The 17,895-nt window shown below is 48.2% G+C and overlaps 1 protein-coding gene across 1 annotated transcript; it reads left to right on the top strand.

Annotated features, from left to right (window-relative positions):
• Nucleotides 1–17,044, top strand: HJURP (Holliday junction recognition protein). The gene is made up of 10 exons (XM_030802316.1): nucleotides 1–117; nucleotides 591–657; nucleotides 1,871–1,923; nucleotides 4,574–4,670; nucleotides 6,948–7,012; nucleotides 8,584–8,676; nucleotides 10,121–10,199; nucleotides 12,208–13,807; nucleotides 16,792–16,859; nucleotides 16,944–17,044. The coding sequence occupies exons 1-10, from the start codon at nucleotides 1–3 to the stop codon at nucleotides 17,042–17,044; spliced, it is 2,340 nt and encodes a 779-aa protein (XP_030658176.1).
• Nucleotides 17,045–17,895: the final 851 nt, after the last annotated feature.

Below are 17,895 nucleotides of genomic sequence, written 5' to 3'. Positions count from 1 at the left end.
ATGCCGGGTCCGCTGCGCGCCATGGAGGGCGAGGACGTGGAAGACGACCAGCTGTTGCAGAAGCTCAGGGCCAGTCGCCGCCGCTTCCAGCGGCGCATGCAGCGGCTGATAGAGAAGGTGCGGCCCCCGCCGGTCCGCCGGGAGGGGAGGCCTGCGTGTCGGAGTGAGGCTGGGAGGGGACGTAGGACGGGAAGGGAAGGGGCTCTGAGGGCTCGGAGCGGGGGGTGGGGAAGCGGGACTGGGACTTGGATGCGGAGAGAAGGTGGAGGCGGAGCTGGGGGCTCCGGACAGGGGAAAAGGAGGCAGCGCCGAAGGCTTCGGAGCGGGGACGGGGAGGAAAGACTGGGGCCTCCGGAACGGGGAGTGGGGAAGCGGGACTGGGGCTCGGGTGCAGAGAGGAGGGTTTGGTGGGGCTGGGGGGGCTCCTGAGTGGGACGACAGAGGCGGAGTTGGGGGCTCCGCTGCAGTGACCGCATTTGGGGCGCCCCAGGCCAGACTAACGGCCTCTCGCGGGCTGGCGCCGCCTCCGCCCGGGTCTGGGAGTCCTCGTGGCCCTGAGACCTGACAAGAAGCCCCTTCCTCCTCCGCAGTACAACCAGCCCTTCGAGGACACCCCGGTGGTGCAAATGGCCACACTGACCTACGAGACGCCACAGGGTAAGGGTCATCCCCACCTTCTGAGTATTCGGGTGAAGAGTGTGAATGGAGTAGTTGAAATGCTGTCCCTGCTCTCTTAAGAAGTAAACATTGTTCACCTAACTAATAGGAACCAAAACATTGGTGCCCTTAAACCTGTAAATTACTTATTAAAACAATTCCTGAAGAGACAGGTGCCTCCTGGCTTACATGCCTCCGGCTTACCGGGTTGGCATCCCCGCTGGCCACCTCCCCACCATGGCAGCTTGGGGCAGTTGCTTAGCTGGACTGGTCTCTGTCTTCATCTGTGAAATGGGAAGGATAATGACAATAACGTCTCCCGGGCGTGGGTGTTGTAACAGTTACGTACAATCCCTGTGAAACTCTGGGAACAGTACCCACCCTCCACTGCGAATACTCACATTGACTATTGTTTGCCCTGTTTAACTTGGAGTAGTAACTGTCTTCCTTGAGGCTCCAAGTACTTGAATAGGGAGAAGAAGGCATTCCGTTTAATAGTTAATGTAAACGGACTGAAATCTTTTGGATTCTTTTTGGTAAATAGCTGGTGACACTTTGCACTGGCTGGGGTCAATTCCTCCCATATAGCTTTATAACTAACTCAGTATCACTTAATGAAAACAAACCTCAGAGCAAGTTCTATGTTGCATTAAACAGACGGACACAAAAGGTTCACAAGATCTGCTCCTTGAGTAAAAAGAAATCCTACCTTTCTGCCTTTATAGCCAATCCAGGCACATCTTGGGTGAAAAGTTTACACAGGCAGAAAGTAAAATATTCCAGTGGCAGGTCTGTTACCGTTTGGTCTCTGTATAACATGTAGATTGCCCTTAGAAAGCATTCATTCAGTATATGGGATGTAGAGCTTGCCTGTGAAAAGTGCTTACTCCCTCTATATGGTATATAGATTGCCCTCTATATTTTAAGGACAGTCGCTGTCATATGTTCCTTGTTTTCATTTAACTTTTTGGGCTAATGATGTAATTTGATGAGCCATTGTCTAGTAGGTAGGAGAGATTTCCATGAATGACAAATTTGCCTTAAAAACTTGAAACTTTACAAAGAGGAACAACCACAGGGTGTCGGAAACCTGGCTTGGTTTTAATATTGTACTTTTTTTCTGCCTGTCACTTTGGCTTCTGGTGAACACAGATTGAGCAGAAGTTCAGCGTTCAGGATTATGTAAATGGTCATTTTTGTTTCTTTTCTTCAGGATTGAGAATTTGGGGTGGAAGACTAATAAAGGAAAGAAATGGAGAGATCCAGGTATTTAGTGTCAAATTTTATTGCCAAATAACCTTGCTGTGGAGGAGTATTGATGTGAATAAAGGTGTGGGTGTGGCCAACCTCTGAGCTTAACGCAGAGGCCACCACGGGTACTTTTTCTCATGTTGATTATACTCTTTTTCTGTTTTTAAGGATTTAGAAGCGTTTCTTCTGTAGCTTGTCAAGTGCAAGGAGGCACTGTGTAATGTTTGGCCTTTTTTGTCACCCTGTGTTTCCTGTGTCACAGGCTGAGGGGCTCTGATAACACACGTGCAGAGGCTGGTCCAGCTGGGTAACCCTCCCCAAGGCCACGTGCCAGCCCAGCAAGGGACTCACTTTGTTGGGTCCTTACAGAAAAGACCAAATCCTGTTCCTTCTAGGGAAGCAGAATGTCTCTCTTCCTGTTTTGAAAGGGGAGGAAGAGAGATGAGGGGAGATGCGGCCTGGAGGATCACATGTCTTTCCTTCTGCATTTTTCTACCTTCGGGAGACCCGGGCTTCGCTGCCTAGTTGATCCGAGGGTGTTGCAGCTCTGAGACCCGTTATTTTAGTGGAAGGTGCTGTTGGCCTTTCTACGGGGACACCCAGGAGCCCTTTTGCCACAGTAGCTTTTGCCAGGTTGTCTGGTATTCAGTTAATCACTACCTCTCAGATGCCACGTGGTTCCTCCCTGTGGTCACAGGTCAAGGAACCTGTACCCAAGAATGAAAACATCAAGGTCAAGGCGACATAATATTAACAGGAAATTTGAAATCAAGTCTTCTTGATTAATTATTCTAGTCATAGAAATGTTAAAAGTACGTACAACACATAAATGAGCTGATTTCTCTCTGCAAAGATGGTCACTAATGCTATTTTAGTACAATGTGATTCCCTATAATACACATCTTTATAAATGCATTTTTTTCTCCCTCACTTTTCCAGTTAATACATCTGGCTAACTCTTCATCAACTGTTGTATAATTATAAAATTATATAATTATTTTTAAAATCCTGTTTTTTTAACTGCTCTCCTGTTGATAGGCAATTAGCTATTTGTGGCTTCCTTTATTAATAAATAAGGGTCAGCACGCTTTTTCCACAAAGGGCTGGATGGTACATATTTTAAGCTTTGCTGGCTGTATGGTCTCTGTTGTAACTACTCAGCTCTGTGTTGCAAGAGGAAAGTGGCCAAAAATAATATGTAAATGAGTGTACGTGGCAGTGTTCCAATAAAACTTTATTTATAAAGCCTCTGTTAGAAATGGTTTTCAGAGAAAATCCTGGTCCTTATCTCTTCCCGATACTGATATTCCCCCTTTTCAATAAATGCTGAGAAGTGGGATTATTGGGTTAAAGTATATGTACTCTTTGAATTATGCATAATAGAGATGTCCATTCATCAGACCAGTGCTTATATGGTCCTGGTGGCAAAAAGTTTTCATTTAAAGATTTATTTAAGGTTTTTGCTTAAAATGTAGGAGGACCCCTACCTGGGTCTCCAGAATCTTCAGACCCTTTCTTGGGATTAGGAAACTGGGCGTAGCCTGAGATTTCAGCTGGGACATCTCTGACTTCACTGTAATTGCTGTTGGTGACAGTGCCCAGATCCGCCTTCACCTTTTCTCAGATGACTTGGTGCTCCTGCTGCCCTGGAGGATGGGGGAGGCTGTGGGCCCTGGCAGGCCGGGCATTGACCTGTGCTGGGTTGGTTATAACACAATGCCTGGGCTCTGTTTGTAGCTACCAGAGCTACGACTTTGTTTGGGGTTGGTGTAGATCGCCTGCTTCTCTGTGATTCTCAAACCAGGTTCTGCCTCAGACACAGCCACAAAACAACCCTGTAAACTCCACCTTACATGACGGTTTCACTGGAAGCAAAGGTTCTGATATTCTGGACGTGGGCTTCAGTTACCCTGTAGTGGTCCTGGGTAGCCCCAAGTCCTCTGAACCCTCAGAGTTGACACCTGAGGACCATCCCTAACGGTATAGGCTGCGCCACCTTCTCACGCCCTGTTTTTATAAGGCTGGGTGGTTCCTAAAATATTAATATTTCAGCCAATCTGGTATCCTGAATGCTTGAATTTCACTAATGAGAACCCACCGATGCCATGTTCTGGGATTATTTGTGGGGCCTGCTGTAGAGCAGGCTCTGGAGAGCTGAAGCAGGCCTGACCAGGAGTGTGGCCGCCCGACCACCCCTGCCCACCAAGTGTGAGCTGGTCAGGACAAGCAGCTGCCTCTGTGCGTGTAGCTTGGCCTTAAAATGGCTCCTCCCCGCCTTAAATTCTCCAGCATATTCTTTAAAGATCACAGGAAGTTGCCTAGGGGCCACTTGACTATTTATCTGTTCTCGCTGATGACCTCAGGACAATTTTGTTCTGTTTCAATTTGCCTTTTTGTTTGCCCCAGTCCCTGTCATCCCTGGGCCAGTGTTAGGAGATGTGAGCTTATCTGCTCGTGCCTGGGCCCCTGACTTCCCCTGCTACAACCCAGGGGAGCCTCAGCTCCCTCCTACGTTCTTGAGGCCTCTTATAAAGTGGACATGCAGGGAGAAGAGAAGCCTTGTGGCAGGCTCCTGCTGTCTCCTGTGTTAACAGAAGGATTGCAGTGACTTTGAAATGTGCTGTCACTCAAACAACCATGTCTTTATTGGCTTCTGCACTTGGAGGACTCCTCCGTGAAGCCCGCGGACAGAACAGATGGCTCCGTGCAAGCTGCAGCCTGGGGTCCTGAGCTTCCCTCGCACCGCACAGTCCTGGGAGCCGGTGAGTGTCGCCTTCGTCAGAACTGAGGTCAGGAGGGACCAGTCCTGACGCACCTGTTACAACAGCCTAAAGCCTAGATTCCTCAGTAGTGAAGTTTTTATTTTTTCTAAGGTGTATCTTACAAACTAAAATCATGTTAAAGTACCCTGTTGATTCCTTCTGAGCTCTGCCGTGCCCACAGTTACATCCGGTGCCTGACATATGAATGGTACTCAGGTGTTTCTTGAGTGAATAAACGTGCCCCTCCATGTGAAAAGTTAATATCCAGATTTACTAAGACTTCAGATTTGCCCCTACAGGGTGGTGTTGTGAACCCTCACTTCTATAGGGCAGCTTCCCGCCTCATCCTCCTAGGAAGCTCCTTCCTTCTCCCCGGGCCAGTCTCACTGCCCAACCCCATCCTGTCCTCTTTTCTCGGGAATCCGTCCCTCACCCCTTCCTTCTGTCTTCAGCCTCTGTCCCCTGGATCCATCTATTGGTATTTAGATGCGCTCAGACTCACCTTAGACACATCAGACCCTTCGTGGCTCTCCCCTGTCCTGGGCCCCTTCCTTGCCACGTCCCTTTGTCCAGTCCCCTTTACAACCAGAGTGAAATAACCTGCTCCATTTGCTGCCATGTATTCCTTACCCCACCAACCCCGTGCGTTCCTCCTCTCCTGACTCCTTTCGGCTCCATCTCTAAAGCCCAGCTCTGTGTGAGGTTTCTCGCAACCCCATTGCTAAATCCTGTTGGCATTCTTTGGGTTTTGCCCTCTCCATAGCATTTAAACCTTCTGGAAGTTCTGGCCTGGGCCTCTGTGGCCCCCTGCTCCTCGGCCCCATGCTCCTCCCATTTTCCTCCTTCCGTCTTCGTCCTTCCCAGCCTGCAGTCTGCTCGCCTCCCGTCCCTGCCGGATGCCCTTTCTGGAGGGTTTGTTTGAGCTGCTTTTGCCCTTCCCACGGGTGGAGCCATGGCTTCTCTGTGTGCTGACTGTAACCTCCAGCCAGACCTCAGCTGGGGGCGTTTTACTGCCTAGCAGCCCCTCTGCTTCAATACTTCATGTCCAGACTTGGCACAGCTAAGACTCAGCCTGACACACAGGCTCCCCATCTTCTGCTCTGTGCCTCAGTACAGGCCCTTGCCATCTTCCCTCTAGTGTTAGCCAGAAACCCAGGGTCTTCTTCATCTCAGCCTCTGCCTCATTCCTCATGGCCAAGGCATCCTTATTCTGTGCCTTGTGCTTCGTTAGCTCTCATGTCCCCCGCTAAGCACCAGCCCCCATCCCCACTCGGGCTCCCTCCACCCCACTGACACACCTGTGAATGTGGTCAAGCCGCTTCTCTGATGCAACTCGTGGCTTCCCATTGCTTTTGGGGTAAAAGGCCAGAACCCAGAATGGGGCCTGAAGTCCTGCCTGACCGCATGGCCTCCTCACTGCCCCCAGGAAGCCCCTGTGATCCCCAGGCCGGAACAGACCCCCACTCTTATCTACGCTCTTTAGACCTGGGTTCCTCTGCTTGTGAAACGGTTTTGTCACTAGCCTTTAAACACCTGTCTCCTGGACACTGGCTTTCTGCAGCCTCTGTCCACTCTGCCCGGCCCCTTCCCTGGCACCTTGCCTACACCGTAGTTAGTGATGGGTGTTGAGTTGCTAAAGGGAAGCTGGTGCTCTTTCAGAGTAGAATTGGAGAGCTCTTCATGAGGATACTTACCTGTGGTGCTATGTGTTTACTGCTAGTAATCCAGATTTTACCTATAAATCCTTAGGTCCATGAATTTCCCTGACTGCTTGAAATCACAGGAAATAGTTATTTGACAGATGTACTGCCCAGTATGGCACCCACCAGCCCTCTCTGGATGATATTTAAATTAGTTGAAAGTTAAATAAAATTTAAAATCCATTTCCTCAGCCTTACTGGCCACATCCCAGCTGTTCAGTAGCCCTATGTGGCTAGTGGCTAGCCTAGGACAGCAGGCAGATAACTTCCCATGGTCACTGGAAGTTCTGTCGAGCGGTGCTGGGCTTGAGCATCTCAACATCCAGGCTCAGAGGCCGTGGAAAGCTGGAGGTGGTGCAGAATCTGCCTTTCCTCACTCCATGGCCCCAGGCAGTTTCCCATTCTAAGGGGTTCTCTGAGTTACTAAGAACCACGGGCAGCCGTAGATGGCTCCAGTGGGTGCACCCTTGAAGCAATGGGGATTTTTACTGTAGAACTTATTCGAAGTGATGCCAAAACCAGGAACATGCACTCTTTCCTGAAAATCCTGATTGAGATTTACTTGTTTGACTTTTAGATTCAAAACGCCGTGAGGTCTATGCCACGTTGGACCAGGAAGAGTCAGTTGCTTGGGCCTTAGCGGTAAGTACTGCCTTTAGTAATAAATGGACAGAGGGGGCGCTTGGGGGCTCAGGGGTGGGTCCATCAAAGCCCATGTGGCCTGGGGCGGGCAGCGTTGCCTGCACCCTTCTGGAAGTCCTCTCCTGAGGCTGGCTTTTGCTACTTCCAAGTCTCGGATTTCCTCGTGTCCAGATTCCCTTCAGCGGTAAGGCCCTCCTCTCAGTCTAGCACTTGGCAGCCAGTTCTACCCCCAGTGCAAGCCTGATTCACGATGATTTTCACTCTGCAGATAAAGCTGTCAGTGTGGTTGGCAGGGCACCGTTTGCCTGCATGAGCACACGACAGGAAAGTTGGGCTCTCGGTCAGTCCCCCCCACAGGGGCAGGGTAAAAAGAGGTGTTCTAGGGAGTATTTCCAGGTCTGTCCTCAAATGCCCCAAGTCACAAGGTCGCCTCATTGGGCAGCTGTCACTAACCTAAACAGTAAGTGTCATTTATATGTCTGTTTCCCAGAGTGCCCCCTGGGTCACAGAAACCACCCGTTTTCTTATGGGATGTGCCTCTTATCCTCCTTTGTTGGGATAGATGAGAATTTACACAGAGCGTAACCGGCTTCAGCATCTTTCCTGGCCCCCGTGTCACACTCTGTCACCTGCTAGGATACCTGGTGCATGGTTTTCCTTTAAAATTGCTACTTTTGTGCAGAGGGTTTCCCACGCACCCATGTGTGACTTTCAGTGACTAAGAAGAAAAAGGCTATGATCCTGGGGAAGAAACTGAGAGATTTTGTAGGGATTGGAACAAAGGGGAAGTGGGTGGTGCCAAGAGTCAAGAACCAAAGTGCCAGCCCCACTCAGCAGAGGACAGTGGGTGATGCCCTCTATTTCCAGTGTCTAGCGGGGGGAGGGGTAGGGGAGCCTCCTGAGCTGGAGCACTGAATTTCTGTTTTTGTTTTTGGCTTTTTTGAGATGGGAGTCTCACTCTGTCACCCAGGCTGGAGTGCGGTGGGGCAATCTCAGCTCACTGCAACCTCTACTTCCTGGGTTCAAGTGATTCTCCTGCCTTAGCCTCCCAAATAGCTGGGACTACAGGTGCCCGCCACCATGCCCAGCTAATTTTTGTATTTTAGTGGAGATGGAGTTTCACCATGTTGGCCAGGCTGGTCTCGAACTCCTGGCCTCAAGTGATGCACCTGCCTCAGCCTCCTAAAGTGCTGGGATTACAGGCATGACCCACCACACCCAGCCAGGAGCACTGAATTTCTTATAAACTTACCAGTTTGAAGTTATTACCAGTAGTTGAGTCCTGAACTCACCTATGAATATTCAGATTTTTTTTTTCCTGGTCTAGCAATGCTGTCATAAACTTCTCTAGACGTGGTTTTAATTTTTTTTGTCTTTTTACATTCTTTTGGGTTATTAACATAGCAGGAGGTGAAAAAGTGACTTTGAATAACATCATGGAGGTGAAAGTGACTTTGAGTAGCATCATGTAAAGATTTGTACATTAATGAGCTTGCCAGTTTGTTCCAGAATCCAAAAGGTCAGCTATACTCAGAAGCTCTTAAAAATTCTGACTTCTCTTTTTTGATCAGCCTGCAGTGCCTCAGAGCCCTTTGAAAAATGAGTTAAGAAGGAAATACTTGACACAAGTGGATATACTGCTACAAGGTGCAGAGTATTTTGAGGTAATCTGTTTCCCAGTTGTTTGTTTTTATATAATTAGATCATAAAATAAATACATTGAGGTATGGTGTTATTATGCTTTTTGTTTTTTCTACAGAACCTGTAAAGAGCATTTGAGGTAATGATTTCCAAATTGTTGTATTCACGTGCTGACATACTTGCTCTTCTTGAACAAACACTCCAGGTCCCCCAGGGCAGCGCCATCAGGAAGGTGGGAGTCCTGGCGGGGGCGCTCTGCCCACTGTTCTGGGGCAACTCAGAGAAAAATCTAGTGGGGCAGCCAGGCATGGTGGCTCATGTCTGTAATCCCAGCACTTTGGGAGGCCAAGACAGGTGGGTCACTTGAGGTCAGGAGTTTGAGACCAGCCTGGCCAACATGGTGAAACCTCATCTCTACTAAAAATAGAAAAATTAGCTGGGTGTGATGGCAGGTGCTTGTAATCCCAGCTACTTGGGAGGCTGAGGCAGGATAATTGCTTGAACCCAGGAGGCGGAGGTTGCAGTGAGCTGAGATTGTGCCACTGTGCTCCAGCCAGGGTGATAGAGCAAGACTCTATCTCAAAAAAAAAAAAAAAAAATCTACTGGGGCCACACATGGGACTCTTAAGAGCAGCCCCGGCCTCTGGACCGGGATTTGAAGCTGCATAGTTACAGAAGCAATAGTCCCCACATTCCCTGGTGTGATCAGGCTAGAATCAGCTGCAAGGTGAGGAGGCTGACCCTTGGCACCTGTCCCGCCTGCTGAGGGGTCATGTTGGGGGGGGTGTGTGATGGCATGAGAGGTGGGCACACTCACCTGCCAACCCCTCTCTTACGGTCAGTGCCCTCTGCCATAGAATAAAGGACATTGCGACACCAAATACCCAGGAAGTACACATTGCAGAATAAAAATTCATCTCCAAAAAAGGGCAGCAATCTCACAGGGGTGTATGTGTTTTCTTACTGTGCTGCTGACCAGTGGAAAGCCTGTATTTGAGGACCACCGACTTAGTGGATGTACCTGAAATGCTTTTTCCTTTAACCCAAGGCAGCAAATGGTGTCCTCTTGGTTGCTGTGTTGATCCAGGGAACAGATTAGGGTTAGGAACGAACGGATCTATTGGGTCTTCTTTGTCCACCATCCAGCTTGCCCCTAGGTGTTCTTGTGGTCCGAGTATAATGCTAGACAAAGAAAGCTACCAGTGCCCCTGGGGTAAGAAGTTACTGGCAGATGAGTGGTGACTGTGGCTGGAAGCTATCCTGGAGACCACATCAAGTATCCAGATCTTAGTAGGACATTTTTTCTTCCCACTGCCCGAAGCCTAGCTGGCCACTGTCACCACATTCACACGCTCATCCACACGGCTGTGCTAAGATGCACAGTCCACATTGTTGGAAGAACCCAGCTCCTTGCACCCAGTTGACACCTGGCAACTTTTTTCTTGTAACCACTGGCTCTGATTTCAGTGTGCAGGTGACAGAGCTGGAAAGGATGCACGTGTGACTCCGTTCCCTTCACTGACCTCACCTGCCATGCCTGCCCCTGGTGAGTGTGACACAGAAACTGTGTGAACCGTGCGTGTCTCCTTCACTTTTGTTGGAGCTGCGTGGCCCCTCAGAGCTACTCACACTGGCCACGCCATCATTTCCTGGTGTGTTTCATCAACATAAATTGTTAGAGATACACTTGGATTTCACTGGAAGATTGAGATGTTTTAAAATGAGCTGTTGATTCTCTGCACGTCTGCTCTTTATTCCAATTTACTAGCTTGAAAAGTTTTGCATCTCCAGAAGCACAGGACTAGTACAGTGAACACCCTTCACTTGTTTCACAATTAATATGTTGTCATATTTGCGTTATCACCCCCCCACACACACATGCACACACACTGTGTATTTATTTGCATTTGTGTATGCATTTATCCCTAAATGCCTCACACATACCTCCAAAAGTTGGCTAATTCTCCTTTATGACTACAGTACGCTTAACACATGCCAGAAATTGAACATGGATGCAGTACAGTTTTACCCATTGTGCCAATGATGTCCTTTGCAGCCTTTCTGGTTTGCCTGACCATTTCCAGACCCACTCAGGCTGGTACCACCGTTGCGTTTAGTCTCCCTCCATCAAGAGTGGCTCCTTGGCCTTTTCTCCCTTGTGGCCACCTTTCATGTGAGTGCCTTTCTTGAATAGCCCAGGCCAGTAATTTTGCAGAATGTCCCTGAATTTGGACCTGATTGCTTCCTCATGGTTAGGTTCATGTTAAACATTTTTGGCAAAATTACTACAAGGATGACGTGTCCTCTCAGAACATTTGGTCCGTGTGTCCCATTCTTGGTGACTTTTGAGGCTGGTCATTGAGTTAAGGTAAGACCTTAATTCAATGTTTCTCATTGCAACAGGCCCTTTTTCCTTGGAGTCATCTGTGTGTGATTCTTTGAGATCTCCTAGGAACCTTTTCTCTAAAAACTTCTCACCCAGTGACTTAGAAGCCAGCAATGCGGATCGCCTGGGTGGGGGTCCCTGCCCAGGTTGTTTCTGTCTCTGCCATTCCTTGGCACACGTCAGTTGGCATTATTCTGTTCAAAAGAGCTATCTCCCCTCTGGTTTTTTTTTGCTCCCTGTAGTTCCCTCTCATGCTTTGATTTATTTTATTTTTATTTTTTGGGATCAGTAGGAATTCATGGAGTCTTTTTGTTCTTTGATTCACATGTTATAATCCATTGCCAGTATTCAATTTGACGCTCAAGTAACCCCAGATTTAGCTGTCAGGGAGCCCCTTTCAGGCTGGCTTTTGTGTCGTGTAGTGCAGCGCCATGCGTTTTTGAGCACTTCTTCACCCCTGCCCTGATGCCATATCTGCCTCTCGCAGTTCTCACCAGCTGCAATGACTTAGCACGTGCTCATCTGGTCAATTGTACAGCATAAAATAACTCTAGCATTGCAGCACCTGCCACCACTCTTCACAACCATCTACTAAATAAGCTTGAAAATTTCCAAGCAGCTCTTTCTATCCTTAGACAATATCTCTTTAAGAGGCAGACATTCAGAGTATTTGGACTCTTTCTTTTCTCTCTGAGTTATCAATTTAACATACAGATTTTTTTTTTCTGTTTGTGTTTGATTTTATGGTTTTTTCCCATCACCGTTGGTTTATTTTTTTTTTTAAATATAGGAAACATTTACATGATGCAAAAGTCAAAGCTATATGAAGAGGTTTGTTTAGAAGTCTTACACCCCTTCCCATCCCTGTAGGTAAACAGTGTTGTCATTTTTCAGTTTCTAATTAGCTTTTGAAAAGGCATCCATCTTCTAAACAGGCTAGAGGGAAAGGAAGACACCTTTGGGAAATGTACGATGGAGAGTAGAAATCAAATTTTGATAGCAAAAAATATCTCTGAGAAGAGTCTATTCCTACACATTTGCGGTGTTTTTGTTTTTGCTATTGCTTAAAAAAACATAGTCCTGATCCAATCTTAAGTTCTGTCATCTGTGCACGTGGGTGGTTTAGAATGGTGACACACCTTTACTTTATGTGTATCTTTTCTCCCAGGATACTGCAGTCGTGTCTCCGGAAAGAGTCCTGGTGACCCAGCGAAACTAGCTTCATCTCCCAGAGATTGGGATCCTTTGCATCCTTCCTCCACAGACATGGCCTTAGTACCTAGAAATGACAGCCTCTCCCTACAAGAGACCAGTAGCAGCAGCTTCTTAAACAGCCAGCTCTTTGAAGACGATGACATTTGCAATGTGACCATCAGTGACCTGTACGCAGGGATGCTGCACTCCATGAGCCGGCTGTTGAGCACAAAGCCGTCAAGCATCATCTCCACCAAAACGTTCATCACGCAAAACTGGAACTCCAGGAGGAGGCACAGATGTAAGAGCAGGATGAACAAAACGTATTGCAAAGGAGCCAGACGCTCTCAGAGGAGCTCCAAGGAGAACTTCGTACCCTGCTCTGAGCCTGTGAAAGAGACAGGAGCATTAAGAGATTGCAAGAACATATTGGATGTTTCTTGCCATAAGACAGGTTTAAAATTGGAAAAAGCTTTTCTTGAAGTCAACAAACCCCAAATCCATAAGTTAGATCCAAGTTGGAAGGAGCTGAAAGTGACACCCTCAAAGTATTCTTCCTTGATTTATTTTGACTCCGGTGCAACGTATAACCTTGATCAGGAAAATAGATTTAGGACATTAAAATGGTTAATTTCTCCTGTAAAAATAGTTTCCAGACCAACAATACAACAGGACCATGGAGAGAACCGTCAGAGGGAGATTGAAATCCGATTTGATCAGCTTCATCGGGAATATTGCCTGAGTCCCAGGAACCAGCCTCGCCTGATGGGCCTCCCAGGCTCCTGGGCCATGAACATGTACAGAGGGGGTCCTGCGAGTCCTGGTGGCCTTCAGGGCTTAGAAACCCGCAGGCTGAGTTTACCTTCCAGCAAAGCAAAAGCAAAAAGTTTAAGTGAGGCTTTTGAAAACCTGGGTAAAAGATCTCTGGAAGCAGGTAGGTGCCTGCCCAAGAGTGATTCCTCTTCATCACTTCCAAAGGCCAACCCCACACACAGCCCAGCTCGCCCGCAGCAGACATCTGACCTTCACGTTCAAGGAAGCAGTTCTGGAATATTTAGAAAGTCAGTGTCACCCAGCAAAACTCCAGTCCCAGATAAAGAAGTGCTAGGCCACGGAAGGAATCGTTATGATGAAATTAAAGAAGAATTTGACAAGCTTCATCAAAAGTATTGCCTCAAATCTCCTGGGCAGATGAAGGCGCCTTTATGTATTGAAGTGTCTACAGATAAAGCAAGTATGGAAGTTCGATATCAAACAGAAGGCTTCTTAGGAAAATTAAATCCAGACCCTCACTTCAAGGGCTTCCAGAAGTTGCCATCATCCCCCCTGGGGTGCAGAAAAAGTCTACTGGGCTCAACTGCAATTGAGGCTCATTCATCTACATGTGTTGCTCGTGCCACAAGGAGGGACCATCAGTTCCCTGCAAAAAGACCCAGGCTATCAGACCCCCAGGACTCCGGATGCCAGGCCAGTTCCCGGAGTGCCTCAGATGGGGTGGGCAACACCGTCAGACTGGGAGACCAGGGCAGCTCTTCACAGCCCAACTCAGAAGAGAGGAAGGTGCGTTTCTCTTGGTTGAATGTGGTGTTTTTTGTGAGTGACCGCTCTTTGGACAGAGGCTTTTTATGGTAGGAACCTTTGTGCCACATTTAGTGAATCTCAACCGAATTCTTACATACGTGATCATTTTCCGAGCTTTCTCCCAAATGCTTTTCCTTCCTGTAAAGTCAGCATCTATATCAAGAACGTGTTCCTGTGTGAGATGCATCAAGGTGGAGCAGAAGATGCTCTTGCAGAAGTTTCACACACTTTCCATTAGAATGCATTCAGAGGCTTTTCTCCTACAAATCCTCACTTTCTACACTTGATTCATCTTTGTCAAACCTTCATTTCTAATCTCTTCATCTGACACTCAGAAAATAGCTGTTGTAAGGCAAAAGTGATCTAAGGCGAATGACTTCCTGTCTATTTCTGGATTCCTGGTAGGGAAAGAGCAAGAGTGGCCTGGGAGAGCCACGAGCATAGTATTCTCACAGGTGCGAGGGGTGCCCTGCAGATCCTCTCAGTGCTCAGTGTTAAAACTTCTGCACCTTGTTCCGCAGCTTAATTTGTGCAAATCATGTCAGCTAGAGTTTTAGTCTGCGTGTATCCTTTTCTCTAGAGACAGTGGGATGGGGTGGGGTGGGTCAGTATGAGCAGGTACCTTTGTTGGCATTAAGGGTTGGATTCCCCAGCACAGCTTCTCTGTGTGTCCACAGCCAGGATCTGAAGGATGCGACTTTTTTAACTCAGTACCACGGCTCACCCACAGGTGGACGGGACTTGACTGTGGGTTTGATTTGGCCAGTTCCTTTGGGTTTTGTGTGTTTGTGGTTCCGGCAGGTGAGGCTGTGTCTCCAGTATCCTCTTCCCTTGTGCCCTAGCCTGGCGATGTGCCTCTTCTCTGAGGTCATTTGGGTGGACCCTGCCTGCCATAAGTGTCCCATTTTCTGTTTCTCCCACCTGGACCCGCCTGGCCTGCGAGCCCTTCTCAGCCACTGGCTCCTGCCGTCCGTCCAGCTCAGAACCAAGGTCTGGTGTGCCTTGTTCCTTCTGTGGTGCCTGCCTTCGAAGCCTGCAGTCCGGCCTGTGCATGGCAGAGACCACACCCTCTAACCACCAGCAGCCTCCTGTGTCTTGAGCCCCCTGGGGCCTTTCTCACTGTCGCTGTCTTCCCAGTGTCCTTGGACTGCTCAGGGCCACCCGCTCCAGGGTCTGCCGTAGGACAGCCCTTCCCTTCCAGGGAACTTTCACTGGCATTCTTCCCCTACTCCCCAGTTCTTTGCTATTGCATCCTCAGACGTCCTCCCCAGACTCCACCCACCGCTCAGCTGCCTGCTCCGTGCAGGTAACCCCCACCCTCCCAGGGGTTGCACATGGTGGGTGCTGCGGTGGGGAGCTGTCTGGACACGGGCCAGTCTCGTAGGTTAGCGGCTCAGGCTCCTTGGCTCAGTTCTAGAAGCTCCCAGGTTTTGTTGGATGTTTTGGTTTTCAAAGTTATTTTCGTGTATAAAGTCATACTGTGTGAGCTAACCAGAAGCAGATGAAAGAAGCGTCGGTTGTCATCTGTCTTCCCAGTTGAGGATGGACATACGTAAGTGTTCAGGTGATGGGAAAGGTTTTTCTCTGCAGGGCCCCAGCTAGGGTCAGGGGCACTGTGTGGGCAGGGTCCTCGGAGCTCCTCCCCTGGCAGTGCACGGCTAACAGCAGAGTCTTTCCCTCGGGTCTTGGTCTCCAACTGTGTGCCTGATGCCCCCTCCTGTGCCCACTTGGCTTTTTCAGACCAAACCGCCAGCCAGGTGACTTTTAGCCACAGTTAGTGAAGACTTCGAGAATCTCAGCCGCATCTTCATGGCAGACACTTCATGGAGGCTGCTTTGAGAGCGAAGTTTATGCGTTCTGTTTAACAGATGACCTCTCAAGATTCTCTTTCTCAGTTGAAAGGGGAGAATTTCACCAAAAACAACTCTCTTGCCCAGAGAGCGATCTGAGGTTTCTCCTGGTCTCCCACACATCAGAGCTCCTCTGCTCGCCTTGCTTGTCTAAACCTAACTGCTTTTTCTCAGCTAGTGCCCCAGCTCTTCCTTTTACCATCATCCTGCCCCTGGGATTCTGTCTCGTGCCTTTTCCCACCTTGTTCCATCATCTGCTGGCCCCATGCCAGTCGCCTGCAGACCCCTTTCCATGAGTGACATCCTGCCCCGGTGCTCCGTGCAGAGGCTCCTGTCTTGCTTTTTCACCTGCTCAGCCTAAAGGGCTTTCTTCTGGCCCAGCCACACAGGAGGGACCTCGGCCTTGCAGAGAATGGTGTGAGGTTGCATTATTGTGGGGCTGGGGAGTGGACCATCCTGAGGATTCAGACCTTGGTGGCCCAGCAGGGCCCTCCCAGCTGCCCTGGAATTTGATAGCAAGTCAAATCATGAACACCCCAGGTTTCATTTTAAACCACAATATAAACATGTTTAACTGGTTTCCTATGTTTTTCTGCTTTTCCTGCTTAAATGAGAGATTTCTTGAGGAAAGAGACCAAATCTTCATGAGCTGCAACTACATATGGGGTTTTCATGCCTAACGTCTGAGGAGTGCTTTCTGTGTGCCAGGCCATGCGGAACTGTTTTTATGCCTTATCTTCTTTAATCCCCACCAGAACCCCTTGATTAGATCGATTCTGTCCAATAGGCAGGCTGTCTCTCCTTTTAACAGATATGGAAAAGTAGCTTAAGTCTTAGAACTCCTAAATTCACTCATACAGTAGCACTAGCTGGGCCAGGGTGTGGGATGTGGGCTTCCCCACCAGCTTGTGCTCCCTGGGGGAGTGTTGGTGGGGGGGGTGGAGGGGTTGCCGTTTTATTTTTGTTGTTTCTTTAACGTAACTTACTTATTTAACGTAATGCCACTTTCTATAAGTATTTTTTATACATGCAGTGGAATAAGTAGAAAACAACCTTTTTGTGGCTGGCGTTGGGAATTCTACTAGAATTTTGCTAACATAATTTTCTTTGTCTTTTTTTTTTCCTAGGGGAGAGAACACGTCTTACAGGATGGAAGAGAAAAGTGATTTCATGCTAGGAAAATTCAAAACTAAAAGTGCGTAGCTAGGTCATTTTGGAGTGTTACTTCTCTTCCCACTTGCTCTCTGTTTGTGGTTTTGTTTTGTTTTTAATTCTTGAGACTTTGAGGACTTGGTTGACTTCTCTGCCCTTAAAGCAAATATTAGTGAAATTGGCTCCATCAGAGATGACCCTCAAGTTCTTGGTGTAGAAATTATGTGAATAAAGTTGCTTAATTAGAATTTTTAGGGTTCTCTTTGATAGGCCTATTTTTCTAATGTGTGTGTTTTTGGGGGGTTTTGTTTGTTGGTTTGTTTGTTTTTGAGACAGTCTCCCTCTGTCGCCCAGGCTGGAGTGTGGTGGCGTGACCTCCACTCACTGCAACTTCCGCCTCCCGGGTTCAAGCGATTCTTCTGCCCAGCCTCCCAAGTAGCTGGGATTACAGGTGCGCGCCACCACGCCCGGCTAAATTTTGTAGTTTTAGTAGAGACGGGGTTTCACCATATTGGCCAGGCTGGTCTTAAGGTCCTGGCCTCGTGATCCATCTGCCTCAGCCTCCCAAAGTGCTGGGATTACAGGCATGAGCCACTGCGCCCAGCCATGTGTTCTTTTTTAAATTTAGATATGTCCAGAGAATCCTCTCCTGTTTCCCATTTCATGCGAGAATATTGTTTGCTTGTGAGACATAAGTTTGAGCCCTGCACGCAATGACCCTTGAAGGAAAATAAACAGTCCTGGTTGTCCCAGACACTCCTGCAGCCACAACGCCTGTGACTCTTCATGATTCTTATTGAAGCTGTTGATGACAGGGTATCATGGTGACGTTTTTGTAATGAAATATTTCACATATTCAGAATACACTGGTGAAACTCATGCTGGAGTAAATAGTTAATATATTGCCATATGTGTTTGGGATTGCTTTTTTAGGAAAGATTTAAAATGAGATTAAATTACACATTTTTCATTGCTGCCTACCGCCCCAGGTGATTGCTCTCCTGATGTCAGGTATCACCCCCTTACCCTACCCCATATCCCTTCCCCCCTACATCTTATGTTGGGACCATGTTATGTGT

This window comes from Nomascus leucogenys, chromosome 22a, assembly GCF_006542625.1.
Source record: "Nomascus leucogenys isolate Asia chromosome 22a, Asia_NLE_v1, whole genome shotgun sequence".
Classification (NCBI taxonomy): domain Eukaryota; kingdom Metazoa; phylum Chordata; class Mammalia; order Primates; family Hylobatidae; genus Nomascus; species Nomascus leucogenys.
The sequence above is the reverse complement of the archived record's forward strand: the minus strand, read 5'-3'. Positions and strand labels throughout refer to the sequence as shown.

Bases quoted from the DNA above. Each gene is read 5' to 3' on its own strand.
- HJURP (XM_030802316.1), top strand. From the start codon at position 1: ATGCCGGGTCCGCTGCGCGCCATGGAGGGCGAGGACGTGGAAGACGAC. The intron at 8,677-10,120 runs GTAATCTGTTTC...CTCTGATTTCAG, and splicing joins AAGGTGCAGAGTATTTTGAG to TGTGCAGGTGACAGAGCTGG. The intron at 10,200-12,207 runs GTGAGTGTGACA...CTTTTCTCCCAG, and splicing joins ACCTGCCATGCCTGCCCCTG to GATACTGCAGTCGTGTCTCC.